The sequence below is a fragment of the Cebidichthys violaceus genome, unplaced genomic scaffold, assembly GCF_023349555.1.
Source record: "Cebidichthys violaceus isolate CVI_PGR_0920_01 unplaced genomic scaffold, fCebVio1.0.p SCAF_20, whole genome shotgun sequence".
Lineage (NCBI taxonomy): Eukaryota > Metazoa > Chordata > Actinopteri > Perciformes > Stichaeidae > Cebidichthys > Cebidichthys violaceus.
In genome coordinates, this window is record NW_027176373.1 from 1,330,267 (window position 1) to 1,348,927 (window position 18,661).

At 41.3% G+C, this 18,661-nt stretch overlaps 1 protein-coding gene across 1 annotated transcript; it reads right to left on the reverse strand.

Annotated features, from left to right (window-relative positions):
• Positions 1-1,053: 1,053 nt before the first annotated feature.
• usp2b (ubiquitin specific peptidase 2b) lies at positions 1,054-11,688 on the reverse strand. Its single transcript, XM_068715631.1, has 12 exons — positions 11,316-11,688; positions 6,512-6,559; positions 6,291-6,423; positions 4,817-4,928; positions 4,602-4,712; positions 3,927-3,991; positions 3,708-3,811; positions 3,333-3,413; positions 3,154-3,232; positions 2,715-2,822; positions 2,381-2,501; positions 1,054-2,133 (listed from the first exon to the last, which is right to left on the reverse strand). The coding sequence occupies exons 1-12, from the start codon at positions 11,466-11,468 to the stop codon at positions 2,028-2,030; spliced, it is 1,221 nt and encodes a 406-aa protein (XP_068571732.1). The 5' UTR covers positions 11,469-11,688; the 3' UTR covers positions 1,054-2,027.
• Between the last annotated feature and the right edge of the window lie 6,973 nt (positions 11,689-18,661).

The window sequence follows — 18,661 nt, forward strand, 5'->3', positions numbered from 1 at the left end:
GGTGTCGCTTGTTGGGATGAACCCACAGAGAATTCTCACCCAACGGTTCTGTGGGGCTTTTGTTTTTTTCCGGTCCACAACTTTGCTCCATTGTACCTCATTTCTAGCCACAGCAGTGAGCTCTGTGTAATCCCAAAGCACAAATACCTGCTCAGCACCAAACACCAAACAGACAAAGTTAGAAACAACCCGGTGAACATAATGGAGCGTTTTTAAAACCACTGAAGAGTCAGATGTTTCCCTCAGGAGCTGGTTGAGACCAAACACAGAGCTCAAAGGAGAGCGTATATAGGCATCAAGTCCATCACGAGGACAGAAATTCTAAACAAACGCCATTGTTGCTCTGCTGGGTATAAAAAGAGGAAAGTCTACAATTTGTCATAACTGGAGAAAAAAAAAGAAAAGGCAAGCTGCAACAAACTCACTGTCAGAGATTGTTACCAAACTATATGATAGAAAACTGTGTGGAACAAAAACAAAAAAGACAAAAAGGACTAGAATATTGATCTCCCCCATTAGAACTCATGCATTGTACTCCCCAAATTTGCATTTAAACAGGTAGGCACAGCCTGCAATTTGAACCAAATACAAGTAAACAAACCCCCGTTGTCACAGAACCACAACTACCACAAAGCACTTCACCGAAGCAAAATGGTCAATTTGATCCTGACGAGCCCCCATGTTGTCACAACCTGGCTCGAGGCTGGACGGAGGAGGGGAGACTACACGATAAAAAAAAAAAAAAATTACTAAAAAAGAAGTTCATTTTTACGTAACTAAAATGTAATGACAAACTAACTGTAACAAAACCAAACGGAGTGGACTGACTGCCACCAGTTTACGGTCTTGGATGCTGGAGGGAGAGGCCGGCTCAGAGAGGGTTGTCACAACTTTATGAGGCGATAATGCGTCATATGTTGTGTTTTCCATTTGCTCGGTTTCAGCAGCGTCACTGGATTAGATGAATGGTGAACGATGCATAAAACCTCCTCGTCTTCCATTTGGCTGGCTGGATAATAAAAAGGGGTCAAATAAAATACACATAATGCAATATAAGTTAACATTGAAGTTTAATCACGTATAGACTCTGAACTGACTTAGGTGTGAAGTCAGCAAACATTATTGCTGCAAGAAGTATTGTTGATGCATTTTTTTTTTTTTTTTTTTTTTTTTTTTTTTTTTTAACACAGCTGCTTTGGTATGTCTGGCTTTCCCACAGAACAGTTACATTCACTGCGCTGTCCATAAATACTGTACAAAAATAATATGTGCTTTGACAAAAAAAACAACAACCATCCTCTCTACATTAGCGGACTCCCACTGTTCTAAGAGGAACCTATAAGGCTTTGTTCAATGACGTATGTACAGTATGCTCTTTCATTTACTGGCATCCTGTTAAATAGAATAAATTATATCTTGCACTTGTTGTGTGAGGCATTTTCCCCAAGTCTCTGCAATGTCGTCACATTTTTCAATGTCCTTATGGTTAATAGTCCATGTCCAAAGTGCATGAAGAAGACAAAGAAGATCCACTTGACTGGGTGCAGATTCAGGTCCAGGCACAGCTGTTAAGTGTCTTTTTTTGTTGTTGAGCGACTCCACTTTTGCATGTGCACCATGAAAACAGTCCAAAAGGGTATTTTGAGTTTGACTCACAGCTGTGCCTTGAGCTGAATTCTACACCTTTGTTTTATTTTCTTCTTCTTTTTTTTTTTTTAAATGTAAGTAGTGTTTTCTCTGCGTTACTTCAGCTCCATCCAACGTATGAGCCCAGTTTGACATCATGACGATCCAACGTTCCGTCACATCCATCCTTTTCTCTCCAAAACACGTTGAGAGGAAGGTCAGAGGGCAGGGTTTTTTTTTTTTTCCCCCCTTCCCTGCGACACGTCTTTCGTGCTCCACATTCACAGTCTGTAATGGCAGGACTCTCTCCAGTAGGCGGAGCTCTCTCCCAGCAGGCGGCGTCCGTCCGTCCGTCCGGCTCCACCAGTGCGGTGCGGCGTAATCAACTCCTCCGCTGGCGTCTACAGCCGACACGTCTGATATTTGCTGTGTGGGGGGGGAGCCAGCTCGTAGAAGAGGACGTAGGCGTTGCTGCTGCGGACCTGGCTGGAGGACACTGGGCTCACCCTGCACAGAACACACACACACACACACACACACACACACACACACACACACACACACACACACACACACACACACACACACACACACACACACACACACACACACACACACAACAGTTTAATTTTCATAGTTTTCATTTGACAGCAGCTGCATGCAGTATAATTAAGACAGCACAGCTTTCTGCCAATTCGATAAGACGATATGTGAGGTTATGTGACGACACGGGAGTAGAGCCGAGAGTCCGTACCTGGAGTCGTTGTAGCTGTACCACTCGCCCAGCGCCGGGTTCTTGCAGTAGGCCGTGTAGTGGCCTCCCAGAGCGTTTCCCGAGTGGTTGGATACCGCGTACAGGTTATACACGGCGCGCTCTGCAGGGAGACGAAGAGAGACCTTGCTCATCAAATCCAGCCGAACTTGGAAAAGTGCACGGATTGTCCTCCCTCATCTCTCCCTCCGGTGACTGTGTGTGTGTGTGTGTGTGTGTGTGTGTGTGTGTGTGTGTGTGTGTGTGTGTGTGTGTGTGTGTGTGTGTGTGTGTGTGTGTGTGTGTCACCTTCGGCAAAAAATATATAATAACTCACCGCTGCTCTCCGAGGCGAACTCCCGCAGGTCCAGCTCTTTGAGGGGGAAGTTGACATAGGTGGAGAGTTTGCTGGTTCGGATGTTGGAGTCTGAGAAGCGCTTCAGGTCTGAGAAGGAACGTCGAGTCAAGGAGCAGACACCGGCTCAAAACATTACATTATTGTGTTTTGAGTACTTCTGCTCCACAGCATTTGAGACGGGAATATATCAGTTAAATAGGTTTTAGACCACATAAACCATTCCGTTTCTGAGCTACTTCACAGGTTTTTACACATGAAACATATGATCAGCTCATGAAATATGATGCATTGCTACAGATAGTCTCTGGTATGCCATCGTCTCAGTGTATATGCTAATATGTTAGCAGGAAGACTACCGTCAATTTAAATAGATTTGCATGATGTAAGCATTAAAAACACATATGAGAGGAAAGGATACGAAGCACGAGTATCTGAGGGAACTTCTGGACGCTGAATCTCTTGGTGCATTTCCTTCTGGTCTTGCATCGGTTGCACGTCTGAGAGAGGGAGACAGACAAAGACGGAGAGGGCAGTGAGACATTGCTGCTGTAGAATCCGTGTTTTACGAAAGGATCGTGGAGTGCGGAGGCTCCTTACCGGTCTCTCTTCCCCGTCCAACACATCCTCTTTCGTAAAGAGCCTCAAGCAGTCTCTGAGAGTCACTTCACCAGAGCTCTTCTGCGGAGACGGAGTGCAAAGCATGTCCAGTCAGGAAACGGAAAAACTACACGAGACTCTGTATTTATGGTATGTATGATACAGCGTGACGAAACTGGCCACTTTCTCCGTTTATCATCAGAATTTGATAATTACAGACAAGAAATGACTTGTTTTCCACTGCAATACAAAAGTCTTTACAGTCTTTAAACCTGTCTAAAGTTTGTGCATGTATGTATGTATGTATGTATATATGTGTGTGTGTGTGTGTGTGTGTGTGTGTGTGTGTGTGTGTGTGTGTGTGTGTGTGCTAACCTGTGCAACAGGTATGGATAGGTCCCAGAATGGATCAAACACCGTGGAGCGAAAGCCACAGACGGTGCAAGTCACAGAGCTCTTCAGCTGTCCAACAAACAGATCTAAAAAAAAAAAAAAAAGGCAGAAACAAGACACGTAGAATTACTTTTAATATGCTTCTAAATTCAAGGGCGGTTTTGGAGGTCATTATGCAGCCCATCAAGGTTAATCCCTTACCCACGACTTTGCTGTCCTCTCTCTCCAAGTACATGTTCCACATCCGCTTGCCTTTTTCATCATCCCTGTGAACAAAACCAGACATTCAGGTCAAAAACTATTTATACCAGAGCGTCGTCTGTCTAAGCTCCACCGTTGCCTCCGCCTTGTTGTACACTATAGTGTTCAATATGTCCGTTCCAGACAACGCGTTTGGTTGATGCCTTTATTGGCGGCGCAAAAGCTACGATAAATATTGACCTCGTTCCGGAGAAGAATTACAGCGACTTTTTCGCCGCGTAATATTCGCGTTCCGCGTGAAAGTACAAAAACATCAGTTCAAAAAAAAAATATATAATGCCAATGTGAAATAAATCACATGAAAAAGTTGCTGTCTGTGTATCCAATTATGCAAGTTTCTTTCTTACGTCTGGAACATACGACTACTGTCAGTTAACATAATGTTAGCTCAGAAAATGGCCACATAGCTGCTACAACACGAAGGTAATTAATGACGTAGTAATTATAAATATTTCCACAGTTTATTTCCACCTTTCGGGCAGACAGCAGCAGTGAGAGGTGTCAGTGACAGGGCAGGTTATGAGTGACTTATTGGGAGCAGAGGTGAGAAGTGTGTGTGTGTGTGTGTGTGTGTGTGTGTGTGTGTGTGTGTGTGTGTGTGTGATGCTGACTTACGAGAGGTGGTCAAAGTCCTCGACGAACACCTTCGGGCGGACCGTCACTCTGTTCACCTCATTATGGAGACCGTCCAATAAGAAACGTAGAAACTCCTGGGCGTCCTGCTGACTGCAAGGAGACAAAAAGGAGAATCGTTACTTTCTTCACCCTGAAATCAGCTTTTATTTTTGCCTGCAAGCAGAGGAGGAGGAGGAGGAGGAGGGAAGACTTACTTGGAGCCCACAAATTTGGGAGCGAATCTCTGGATCTGGCTCCTGAAGTCAGAGGGACTGATGGCCTCGTTGTTCACAGAGGTCCACAGGCTCTGAGTCAGCTTTGCAAACTCTGAGGCGAAGGAAAGAGAAATAATGACAACAAAAAAAAATGAGACCACAATCATGAGAACAAGAGCTTTCTTTAGTTCAAAACACCAAAATTCAACATATTTAACTCAATGTGTTGAGAGACATCGGCAGATGTTTGACCGTGACGAAGACATTTCTGTAAATCAAGCTGCGGCACCAACGAGTCTGAACTTCTGGCAGATTTCTACTTATTTGTATGAAAACAAATATTAGCTTTTGAACTTGATGTGTATAAAAACGAGCGGACAGGGCGGCTTTTATACTAATTTCTTTTTACTAAAATCTGAATAAAAATCTCATCCTAACCGATAATATGAATTATTTTTTTTTAGCATCGAAGGTAATTCTTGACTCCGTCTCACCGTCCACTTACTTTCAACTGCATGTCAAGGTCTTCATCGGCGGATGGAACTGGCTCGGGTGTCGCGGCGTGCCGGTGACGTGACTTTAAGTCGGTCACTGAAGACACCTGAGCCAGTTCCATGAACCGACGAAGAGCCATTGCGGTTGAAAGCTCCAAAGTGGGAACCTTGAGTTGAATATTTTCTCACATAAATGAATTATTAAAAAACTAAACAGAAGATAAGAATAAAAATGGGTGAGGCTCATTTCTTTTTTGTACTAATTACAGCGATACAGTCGTGACACAAAAGAATGGCCTTTTAGCCTTAGCACTGGGAAAACACACATCATCAGTAGGATAACTTACTCCAACATACTCTTATACTGTTCCGTTTATTTCCATAGTAACTTCTCACATTCCTATTATTAACTATGTCTTATATTGCACTGTGTGATGCACCAATGGCCATGCCAAATTCCTTGTAGGTGCAAACATACTTGGCAACATTGTGATGCGCACACTGTGACCCGCGAGAACATTCTGTGCCAACACACCCTCTAAAGAGCCCCGTAGGAGGGAAAGAGTCCCTTTCATTCTGTGCCGAGTAAACAGAGGAACCTGCTTAAATGGATCAAAAAAAAAAAGCTTGAGACTCGTTCCTAATTCACTTACAGCAATCAAGCAGTCCGCTTACAGTGTTCATTTTGGCTCTTTTCGCACATGTGGGAAAACATTTTAAAACTATGAAACGTGTATTTTTTTTTTTTTAAATAATCTCTCCGCTTTGCAGCGTAAGTGATCAAGGTAAACGGTTGTCAGGTCTTCAGCAGCGAGTCAATGCACGGCAACATGCAGATTACACTGAGTACACAAAAATACGTGACCTTCTGCTGAGCCATAAAGTGACTCAACGTGGACGAGGCACCACTCACGCCTGCGAGTGTTCCTCATTTACGCCGCTAACTTGTGCTTTGAACAGCTCGGCGCTCTCCACCCTACCTTCCATGAGAGCGGCGTTCGTCGTGCAGTTGTTGTTGTTGTTGTTGAGGTCTGTGCGATGGACGTTCCTCAGGCAGTAGTCCCTCAGCTCGGGGGTGTTACTCAGACACTGAAGGATGGAGTTCATGAAACACTGGAAAACACACACACAAAAAAAAAAGTGGTGGGTCAAAGTGCAGCGTGTTGTACATCGGACCACGACGTGAAGTAAAAGCACTTACTGTGTTGCCTAGGTTCCTCAGTCCCACCAGGCCTTGAGGACTCTTGTTCTGCTCAAATAGAAAAGCAAGGAGATTTTTGGTGTGTTCATGGTTTTACTGGAGAATTGTAAACTGAACAGAAAACGCAACAAAGCTTTTTAAAAACAGCATGAGGAAGACCTAGCAGGCTCACGGCTGGGTCAACGTTGGGGACCATGGCAGTAACGGGCCTCACTTGTTTGGTCCACTTTGAATATATGGCTCTAAACTGGAGCGTTGAAGGGAATGCGTTCAGTTATCACGGTCATTGAACTTTACAGTTCAAATGTAAACCCGTAAATAGAGCCCGACAACTGAGCTATTGCCTCGTCACATGAATATGTAATGATGTATTGATGCTAAAGAGACACAACGCAGCCGTGTTCTAAAAGTGTCCATGCAGATTTTTAGTTGTTCTTTCTCCTCTCTGTCTGCGTTGACCTGCTGTTGCCGCAACAGATCAGCTTGCACGCGGTCGTCAGTATGATGTAACTATACTGCATGACAGCAGCCCTGTTACATTCCTCAAGTGTGAGTAAGCCCGAAAGGACGGTCTGGCCTTTAGTCAATGCGCACCATCTGACATCGGTCACATTGTTGGCAGCACCGTGCTGTGGAACATCAGCGACCGTTCCACAGGCGCCGATGAAATAGCGGCGGCGAAGAACCTTCCAGACGCCGCAGCGACGTCACACGAGCGCGTGACGACGGCCCCGGAGAGAGAGAGAGAGAGAGAGAGAGAGAGAGAGAGAGAGAGAGAGAGAGAGAGAGAGAGAGAGAGAGAGAGAGAGAGAGAGAGAGAGAGAGAGAGAGAGAGAGAGAGAGAGAGAGAAGAGCTCTGCTGGGAAACCGTAGAACGCAACGGTGTCAAGTTGTTTGTGTGGAGAGTTTCAAATTCCTGCCTGAGAACAGGATCGACATGTTTGTGCGATATATCATGTGCCACCTGTAGAGTTGGTCATCTGTTGGGCGGACTGATGCAAGGCTCTGAAAGCTCTGGCAGGGACCCACTGCCACCAATGTTCATTCGAAACGCTTAATAAAATGCTCCCTGATGGAATATTCGGTCACCAATGTTTGACTTCCAGCAAAAAATAAACCAACATCATCCTCGGGCTACATAGTTAATACAATATCAAATCACAAATTTGGCTTGCCGCAGTTGAATGAACACGATCGACTTCACTTTTTGACTTTTTAAAAACACGTGCTCGGCGAATTGAAAACGCCGCTGCATATTAAAAATCAAGCGCTTCCTAGCAGCCGGCCACCAGGGGGCGATCGAGATGTCGTGGCTTCCATTTTTTGGGGACACTTTCATGCCGTTGCGTGCGCACCCAACAGCGGCAACGTGTGAGAAACTAGTGTACTACACTAATGTACATCACTACTTGTTTGGCCCGTCTGCTCACGTGAAGAAGAACATTTATTTATTTTGAATGCAGAGATTTGTTAATTAGCGGGAATGTAGCATAATGTTTCAGCTGGAGGTGCACCGCGAGTAAGGACCAATCTAAGTCTTATTAACAGGTGACATATTGGCTTGTGACCTGTAGCTCATCCGGAATGAGGGAACGTAGTAACAGTGTAACTCGATGACACGGAGCTATTACGCACCGTCGCGCTTCAACGCGTACGCAATGACGGAAGCGCACGTGAAAAACGCTGACTCAAACATGTCTGCACACAAACAGTAAACTGAGCGGCGACGTCAGCGACCTGCGGTCAATGTAAACATGTTGTAGTTCATTCCCACTCTGGAGTTCTACTGTCTGTTCGCCGACAGTGTGCTTCTGCTTCACTGAAACGGATGAAGAAATGATTACATTGGGATGTTTGCGGGGATCGGCACCAGTCTCATTATTAAGACTATATTAAGAAATGTTGCGCCTCCTGTGATTTGAAAATTGCAGTAGGCCATATTGCGATTTTGATAAAAAAAAAAAAAGTTCAGCCCTAGTACATCCTATGTTGTGTTAGTGGAGAGGTTTTAGTGTATTGTGGTGGTTATCATGTTGCTCCAAAAGCTGAAAATAGAACTGTGAAATCTCAACTGTCTCCCCCTCCCCCCCCCCCCCCCCCTTATGTCTCTCCTCTTCTCTGCAGCATTTGAAGGTGACCATATGGTGTTGAGTCCCAGTGTGCTGCACTGCACTGGTGAATACTGACTAGCGTGGGTTTGGCATGCTCAGCAGGCGGCTTGTGATCTTAAAAAAAAAAAAAAAAAAAAAAAAGACCCATCCAAAACACCAGAGGAGGTGATTGCATTCAGGTAACCTCTGAGCAAGACGGCTCTCCACTGGTTGGGAAGACTTCAGAAAAAGAAAGAGCGAGATCGAGAACACCGTGTCCTAAACCAGCGACGCATGCCTGGTCAAGGCCGCAGAACATGTGACGGAGGAACACACACACACACACACACACACACACACACACACACACACACACACACACACACACACACACACACACACACACACACACACACACACACACACACACGGTGCCAGCTATGCCACTCCTCTGGAGGGAGTATAAACATGCGTCTCTGTTACATAACAGCAAGGCTGGGAGACGTCCAACATGTTACCAAAGTTCTGGCACGCTTCTAAAAGCGTTCTTGCAAGAGAAAGCGACGTAAAATACCGACTAGCATTACAAAAGCACATTGAAACGTTGCCTCCTGAGGCATGTGATGAACTCAACTTAAGAGTCTACAGCTCCGTGAGGCTTAATGCTAACATAAGCAAGCTAAGATATAGCTTAGATAAGATAAGAGTCTGAAGAAGTGTGGTTATCTTGTTCACCATCTTAGTTTAGCTTGCTAGCATGCTAACATTTGCCAATTGAGCTGCCAGAGCTGCCATGGAGCCCACACTGCCACTAACTGCACTTCATGAACAAACATCTTATTTTTGGAGAAAAGAAAGAAAAAAAAAAAAAAAAAAAGAGAAGAGAAGCAGACAGAAGGGTCTACAATATGAGCTTGAATGATACAAACTGATTCAGCAGTGATAGTAAAGATAGAAGCTATAAAGCCTGCAGAACACAGCGTAACGAGTATCACTATTACACAAAGTTTAACCACGACGAGCTCGCAAATCAACAAAACCAGCCTGAACATGAAGAACATCTGAAACGATTGCATGAGAGTCTTTGGGAGAGAGCCGTGCGCTGAAGGCCGATGCAACATTATGATTGGCCAGTCTGCGTTCGTTGGGGCGGGACTTAACGAAGGGTCACTTCACAATAAACACAAAGATGGGAATAGTTTTGCAGGTATTTGGGCAAAAAAACTAAGTATTGGACACATTTGTGTGTGTGTGGAGTAGTCGATCGTGATATTTCGATACATTTTTGAAGACATTTTACAAGCAAAGATGTCTTGATCACCTTGAGCTTTAGGAAATTGTGTTTTTTAATTTTTTTATTTAAAAATTTAATAAACCAAAAGATCCACGGATTATAGCCAGATTAATAGATAACGAAGAGCCGATGATGGTGCTAGACGAAAAAGTCAGACGATCACCAAAGTCATTGGGATTATTCTTCTAGGTATCATGAATGTCTATATTTAGAATTCATGGAAGTCCATCCCATGGTTGTGGAGATATTCAAGTCCTACCAACCCACCGAGCGCCATTACTCAATCTAGAAGCACTTAAAACTACTCAATAACACGGAGAACAGTCGGTGCAATAAGCCGCTGTACGTCCCGTGTAAACGCGAGCATGCATACCAATGAGAGCACAGATCCTCCGTGGACAGGCCAAGAACATCCCCTTCAGAGGAGGACATAGACTTCAAGTGCGGCCTGTGACCAAAATCCTCCCCACTGCTGCGTAAACACATCATGTATATGCAGGCTGTGTGTTAACAAAATGTACCGGGCAGATGATAAGGTGTCAGCCTGTTCTCCTTATCAGCTGAGCTCCTTCCTACTACGCAAAACAACGTCCCACTCGAATTGTTCCTTTGATGCAAGGCAGCCGCTGTTCTCGACTCCCCTGCATTGTGTTCATGCCTGTGTGCTTACACCCCCCCTCCTCCTCCTCCTCCTCCTCCTCCTCCTCTTCCTCCTCCTTCTCCACTTAAGGGCAGATAACGGCCTAAAGGTCAGAGTTGGACCTCCACAAAGCGCTCTGTGGCTTCCCATATGGTGCCAAAGTGGAATAAGATGAGAAGCGATTAATAGATGGTTGTGATTTTTTGATGGGTTTTTTTCCCTCTTTTAAAAGCTGCACACAGGGGCCATATTTCATGGTGTCTGTTTATTCTCTACATAAGCACAGCCATGATATTTTTTCACTGGACATGACTAATTTGACTGCGCTATTTGCGTGGAAAACACTGCGGTGTCAGCATACTTGATCTACTTTATGATCTACAGTAAAGAAAACTTCCACGAACACTTCAACTTTCTTCAACCACGTTCAACAACACATCTGGGTTAAACATATTCATGCGATTGCATTTGAAACAAATTGAAGAAAACAAATTAATACATCCAAAATTATTGTTTATGTTAAATGTATTGTCCATAGAAATGTAAATAATCTAAAGGCCCAGACAGACCCCCCCCCCCCCCCCCCCCCGCTCAAGACTCAGCCCCCATTGTTTTATATAGTACTAGTAAAACAGTGCATACTTCAAAAAAAGAGAAATAAAATGTGACCAAAATGAGAATGTATCAGCAGGAGGCTGATGCTCGCAGACAGGTGAGACAGAAGCAGAGGTGCAGCAGCAGCGGTGGTGGTGGTGGTGGTGGTGTTGGTGGAGGACTCACCTTGGCCTGGTTGATGATCAGACCCATGAACGTGTTCACCAGCTTGGAGCGGGACAACGACGGACTCTTTCGCCGCAGGTCGGGTCTGTCTACGGGGAAAGCGGCCGGCTCCTCCGGCACAGTCACCGTGTACGAGTGTCGCAGAGACGGCATGCTCGGTAGCGGCGTTGACTGTTTTTTTTTTGTGTGTCAGATACACCGGGGGGGATGGTGGTGGCAGTGCAGACAATACTAATCAATGAATAATCAATCGACAGCTGCTCGGGTCGGGTCGCTCGTCGTCCTGCTCGTGTCTGCGGGCTGCCGGTCTCTTCTGTCCCGCACTCGTAAGTTACACAACCCGCCTGGTGCTGGAGAATAACAGAGAGGTGGCGTGTGTTGAGAGTTTTTACTGCGTGCTATAAACATCCCCTCCCACCCAGCGAGGCGCTGCCTTCACGTGCCGTAGGAAATATCGAAAGCGTTAACGGTACATTGACTGTAACAAAGCAGCTGTGAAAGAGCTAGATGGAGAAAAGTACTCGGATTTTTCACTTATTAGTAAAAACACTACAATGTTAAAAAAAAATACCCCATTAGAAATACAAATTCTGCATTGATAAACGTACTATTTATGTAAGTATTATCATCAAAATAGACCTCTAGACTTCAGAGTATCAAAAGTAAAAGAACTCAGTAGTAAAATGTCCTGTATTTTTTTTTTAAATATGTAATAATATTAGGTTTATTGAGTAAGCAGCATTTTTACTGTAGCTGGTTGAGGTGGAGCTAGTTTTAACAACTTTTTATAACATTATAGTTTAGTCCAGAGGTTTAGTCCAAGCTAGGACAGAAGAAGTCGTGATAGAGACATTCTTTACTTTTTGCTCTACTCATTTCTTGTTTGTTGTGAAATATTTGTTAAGATTTATTTAAATGAAACCATGTATTTTTAGTAGAACTGCTATCAACTCATAAACATCTGAAATTTGACAATCGGCGACAACCAGAGACTGTTTTTTGACTGGTTGGGAACCACTGGTTTCTTAACAAATCTGCATTTTATACAATCATATATCTATATATTATTAATGTAAAATGTGTGTTGGCAGAAAAGCTCTCATTCCACCGCCCCAAAACCTCAGCAGAGAGATTTGCTGACTTTGACTTTGATCTTTCGACTGTGGGTCTGACTTGACACAGAAACAGCTGAGAGTGTGATAAGAAACATGATAGCTGGCCTCGTAAACCTTTACGTGTCCTTACAAATCACTTAGTCCAGTGCTTTTAGAGTCACGTAACACGCGATACTTAGCTGATGAATCAGGTTTTATACCTGTATCATTGTATTCGGGGAGCAGTGAAACCATACAACGTGTCTCTTGATTGAGCAGAACTAAAGAACTTTGAGTCTCTTGGATGGAGTGAATAACAGAAGGGTTTAACCCCTTGGGAGCACGAATATGCTCAGGAAAACTCTAGACAATGTATTACATTTTTTTTTTATGTAAAATGGGACATTTTGGCTTGATTGTAGCGCTAGAAGAAAGGTAAGGGGGGGTCACAAATAATGTCAGGATCTATCCTCTGGAGATTGTGAATATTAAAATAAAATTATACATTAATCTGACCAGTAACTGACTAGTGGAACAAAACACTAAAACATGGAATTCCAATCACACCCAACTGCCACACCGTGAAAACACAGTGTACAGGGAACACAGTGCGTCAGTGAGGGAACACCTCAAACAGATGTACAAGCCGATCCAACAGGAACACTGAGTCAGGGAATCCCTTTCTACAAACGTAATAATTAACCACCCAAACGCATTGAAGACGAATGTGACCAGCTAACTTTGACACATTCCAGTCATAGCAGACTTTTACTGCACAAGCACAGACATATTTTCTGATCACATTCCAGGTTTATCAGTTACAGAGCGCTTTCATATTTTAAGGCAGATGAACTCACTTGATTTCTTTCGAATGACCCTCATGGCCTTTTGTTTAAACACCTCTCTGCAAACAAACTTTACAAAATCATCAACCATTAATATGTGATACCTATAAAATGTGGCAAAACTGACATTTAGGGGGGGGGGGATACCACTTGATAAGAGAGATATCAAGATAACAGCAATGTGCTGCTAGCTATTGTTGACAGTCACCTCTGAATGCCATGTTATGTAACAGGATTAGGGTACATGCATGATATGAATGTTATCTCACTGACACACAGGTATGAAGTTGATACTGTTTGCAGCTAGAGAAAAAAAAAAATCGCTCTGAAAGCACACTCCCAAATAATTACAACAATTTCAATTTCAAACACGCCTTTTCCGTCAAAACAGAGTCGCTCCCTTAATTGCAACATGTAAATATGTACTTCCACTTTGCTCCTCCACCCTCAGGCGAGTCCTGCATCCTGCACACATGCACGTCAGCGAGGGAACACCTTGAGGCAGTAATCACGTTTGCTGTCATGTTTACCAAAGTAACCATCTTTGTTTATTGTGTTAGCATGCTAACATTTGCCCGATTACCGCTAAACACAAAGTACAGCTGAGGCTGATATGAATGTAATCAGTGCTGTATAGGCCTTGGACAAATTACATTTTTGACTTGCAGGTAAGTTAAGAGATCACCACATTTCTTACAAGTCATCCTAAGGGGGGCATGAATGTTGGTACCAGATTTTACACAAGTTCTTCTGATTATTGTTAAGATTTTTCAATCAACACCACAAATGTCAACGTCATGATGACACTCGAGGAAAAGTCAGGGGGACCACCGAGGTTATTGAAATTCAACCTGAGGGGAATATGAATGATAGACAGCAATGCAAGACTGCTGCTCTTTACTGAGAATGAAAGGCTGAACACAACACAGCTAAATAAAACCTTACATCAGCAGAATAATTTGAATCATGCAATAATTACATTGGAAATTCTCCACATTGGGCTTTAATTTAGGGAATTACTAAACCTATTCATGCTCCCAGAGGTTGAACACCTGACAATTTGGACACTAAAAATGGCAACTCTGTCCATATGTTATCCTAAAATTGACAGATTGTCAAGAAAGTTGCTGAGCACACTAATATTTCAAGGCAGATGAACTCACTTGATTTTTTTAATGACCCCCATGGCATTTTGTTTTAACACCTCTCTGAAAACAAAACTTTACTGAATCATTAATCATTGATATGTGATATTAATATAATGCGGCAAAACTGACATTTAGGTGGGGGTTAAACTTGATAAGAAAGATATGATCAAGATAACAGCCATGTGCTGCTAACTACTGTTAATAATCACCTCTGAATGCCATGTTATGCAACAAGACAAGAGTACATGCTTGCAATACAAATGAATTATCTCACAGACGTACAAGTCTGAAGCTGCTACTGTTGTCAGCAAGAGGTAACATTGCTACGAAAGCACTCTCTCAAACAATTACAGCAATGACATCTTCAAACACACCTTTTCCATTATAACAAAGCCGCTCCTTTCATAATGTACTTCCACTTTGCTCCTCCACCCCCCAGGCGAGGCCTGCATACTGTACACATGCACATCAGCGAGGGAATACCTGGAGCAGTAATCACGCCTGAGCAAACCTAAGGGAAGCCTTTTCTATAAACGTCGCCTTACCTAAACTTTACAGTGAGTCACATCCGTAGCTGCCTTTACAAAGAGCGGTGAATCATGTATAATCAAATACAAAGCAAGAAGACACAATAAGTAACAGATGCGTGGAAACTGCTTTTTTGAGTATGGTATGAGCCGAACAGCAAATTAAAGTAATACTTTATGTAAACCGCAAATACTTTTGTTTCAGTTTTATTATGAAAAACGTTATATTGGTAGATATTCAGTATTATCGTTATTATTAGATTTTAGAACTAACTGGCCTGAAGGGTACTACAATAGACAGTCTGAATAGAGGTACAGGTAAAATATATATTATTAATTGTAATATTTGGGAAAACCAAATATTTTAAAACCATATGTTTTCCTAGTTTATACTTTTACTCCACTACATCTGGCAAAGATTGTACTTTTCACTGATTGCTGTAGTTTTTAGTCCCTTTGAAGATTAAAGCTTTACATACAAACTTTATGCTCAGTTTATAAAATATGATGTATTCTAGATTATTGTTGGATTGTTAGATTGAAAATAAAAATTAAGTTTAAATACATAAAAAAAATAACTATTATTTTTGACTAGCTAAAATATAGAATTCTGCTTTCACATTAATTCATACATAACATAATGAATATTTGATAACTTCAATAATAACTTTAATGTGGCACACAAAAGAATTACAACAACCATTTAAGTATTTGCATACACAAACTAACACACACACACACACACACACACACACACACACACACACACACACACACACACACACACACACACACACACACACACACACACATATGAATAAGGGATTGGCGTGTCATTCACACACCATTTGGTGAGACCAGGCTGTACATTTACATTTTATTAACTTGATTATGATTATTTTAGGAATTATACATGACTGATATTTTGAGATTAACATTTTAAAATATTGTCACGTACCCCCTGCTGTACTCAGGGTACTAGTACCCCCATTTTAGACAATATTTCCATGTTTTTTTTTGTATTCTTTTTTATTTTGTCTGTTTTATGATTCAATATAATTTAGTTTTTTTATTGATACATTTACTGCCATCGAAGCTAACTACATGTGGCTGTCTGGAGCTAATGTGTTTCTAATAAAACATTCTTTTCAGTAGATGCTGAATTACTGTTGGGATAACTGCTTTGAATTTTACTCTTTTTTACTTAAACTCTCGTGTATCTTTACTAAATCCATTACTTTGTTGTACTTCAACTTCCTGTTGATCTTTCACTGGTGATACTTTGTGTATTCCAGACGTGAAGTACAACACAACTAATTTGACAGCTAATCTAAATCCAGTTTCCTCGTTACTGTACTAACTAATATTTACAATTCAACTCTTTTTCATGGATTCTTAGTGTTTTCAGATTTCTGATTGTTGTGCAATATTGTTTTTAAATTTTCACAATTACATTGATTAAAAATCTCTAAGGCCGTCTCGTGTCTTTAACTTTTAAATGGAAGTGTGTTGAGCTCGCTGCATAGCTGCATTGGGCAGAAGACTTATAAAGGAAGTGCAACACCTACAAAATAACAAAGGTTATGAATTACATTGCAACTACAATCAATTATACATTTTCTTTCAGCCTTCTTTGAACAGTACAGCCCAATCTAGTTCCTGTCATTCCACATTCAGCTGCTGTCAAATGTCACTGATGGATGACTAAAGTCTACATAAATGCTTTGAAGGTTTCATTGTGGAAGGAATTCACCTGAATAGACTTTGCAATTTCCAAATAACTGAACACAATCACAAGGTGTGGACTGAATAAAGCATATCATTTTCTTGGGATTGTGTTGTTAGGAGGCATTGACCCAAGTTCAAAACACTGCAAGATGACTTATGTTCAAGCCCTTTTTAAACGCTCATACGAAAAATGAAATAAAACTGAACATGTAATCTTTAAAATTTATGGTAATTCAATATTTTTTCCAAGTGAAATAAAGAATCTGTAAAGATTGTAAAGGTTTATTTTGGTTGGTGTAACTATACTGACACTTCTTCAGTGGTGGAAAGTAACTAATAGTAAGTATGTTTACTCAAGTACTGTGCTTAAGCACAACTTTGAGGTACTTGTAGTTTACTTGAGTAATTCCATTTACTGTTACTTTATAGATTATGTTTACTTAACTACATTTCAGAAGTAAATATTTTTTACTTTTTACTCGACAATAATTTTTTAAGCTTTAGTTTCTTTGCTTATTTTGATAAATGTAATCATCTAATAAATTATTACATTATAGCATACACTGTAAAATCCTAATTTTATGAAAAATAACTAAACCTTTACAGTAGGTTTTCTGTTTTTTAAAATTATATACAAAACTCTGTAAAATTACAGGCATTATCTGTAAATTAACAACCCAACTGTTAATTTAAGTATTATGCTAATAATAACAAATTCATTTTTTTTCTAATTTTTGTACAAAAAAATTACTGTATTATTTATACAGTATTTTTACTGCTTTTTTAAATTACATACAAATTCATGTAAAATAACAATAATTACCTGTAATTAAATATCTAGCTCATTATATAAAGGTGTATGTCCATACCAACAATTTAACGATTTTCTTTGTAATTTTAAGGTTAATCATATTAGTTTTATATTAATGTGTATTTTTACATTCAAACTCTGTAATTCTGGATCTCAATTTAGCTAACCTTTTTCATTACATCACACATAATGCAGTCTTTTTTAAAAGAGTACAAAGTAGAATCAAGAATGATACATTTTAAGTCCTTTAGAGGACCAACCTAGGGCGACCAGTGAGTAGAGAAGGTCCTCTAATAAACTCCCCAGCAGCCTGTAAAGTAATAAAGATGATCCCCATCTTTACCAGCTGCAACATTAATATGATGAACACATTAATACATTGGTAATTCTAATCTAACAATATAATATACATTATTGTGAAAAATGCAAAAGGTTCTCGTGGAGCGAGTGTTTGGTTTGTCCGTTCTGGGCTGCTGTAGAAACATGGCGGAGCAACATGGTGGACACAGTGAAGAGGACCCGCTCCCTATATATGAAGGGCTGCTTTTGAGCTAGCAAAACCACAACGATTCTTAGTTTCAGATGATCATAAACTAATGAAAACAAAGTTATGAATACAATATTTAATGTCTGCCAATACATCCCCCCAAATGCCACACACTGGCCCTTTAAGAAAAAGATAAATACTTCTTCCACCACTCTTGTAGCCCCGAATAGCCATAGCTGCGTGCTAAGCATCAAATAAACTCGACTCGCACTGACTTTGAGAACTTATTCATTTATTAAAAGTCGGGTGGCACTGCTCTCAAAGAATAGAACATCCTTTGGTCATGTTTTTAAGCATCAAACAAAACAAAAAAAAGTCATGACATAAACTACCAAAGTGACAGGAAATGACTGTACATTTGTACATAGAAGGTAGCAAAACAGGCCTACCTATGAAAAACTGCCATCTAACTAATCCAAAACTTCAGTAAAGAGCACTGAAGGGTTACATAAGACGTGTGGTGACACAGATTGACATTGAGAACGCATAAGGTGCCAAATAGAAAACATTGACCAGGGACCATGCTTGGAGAACCTTACTCTCTTGACAGTATTCTACATGTCCATCTTTACAGGCAACATGTTCAACGAATCAACAAGTCACAGCCAACAGTCAATAACAATGGCAGAAGTGTTACAACACTATA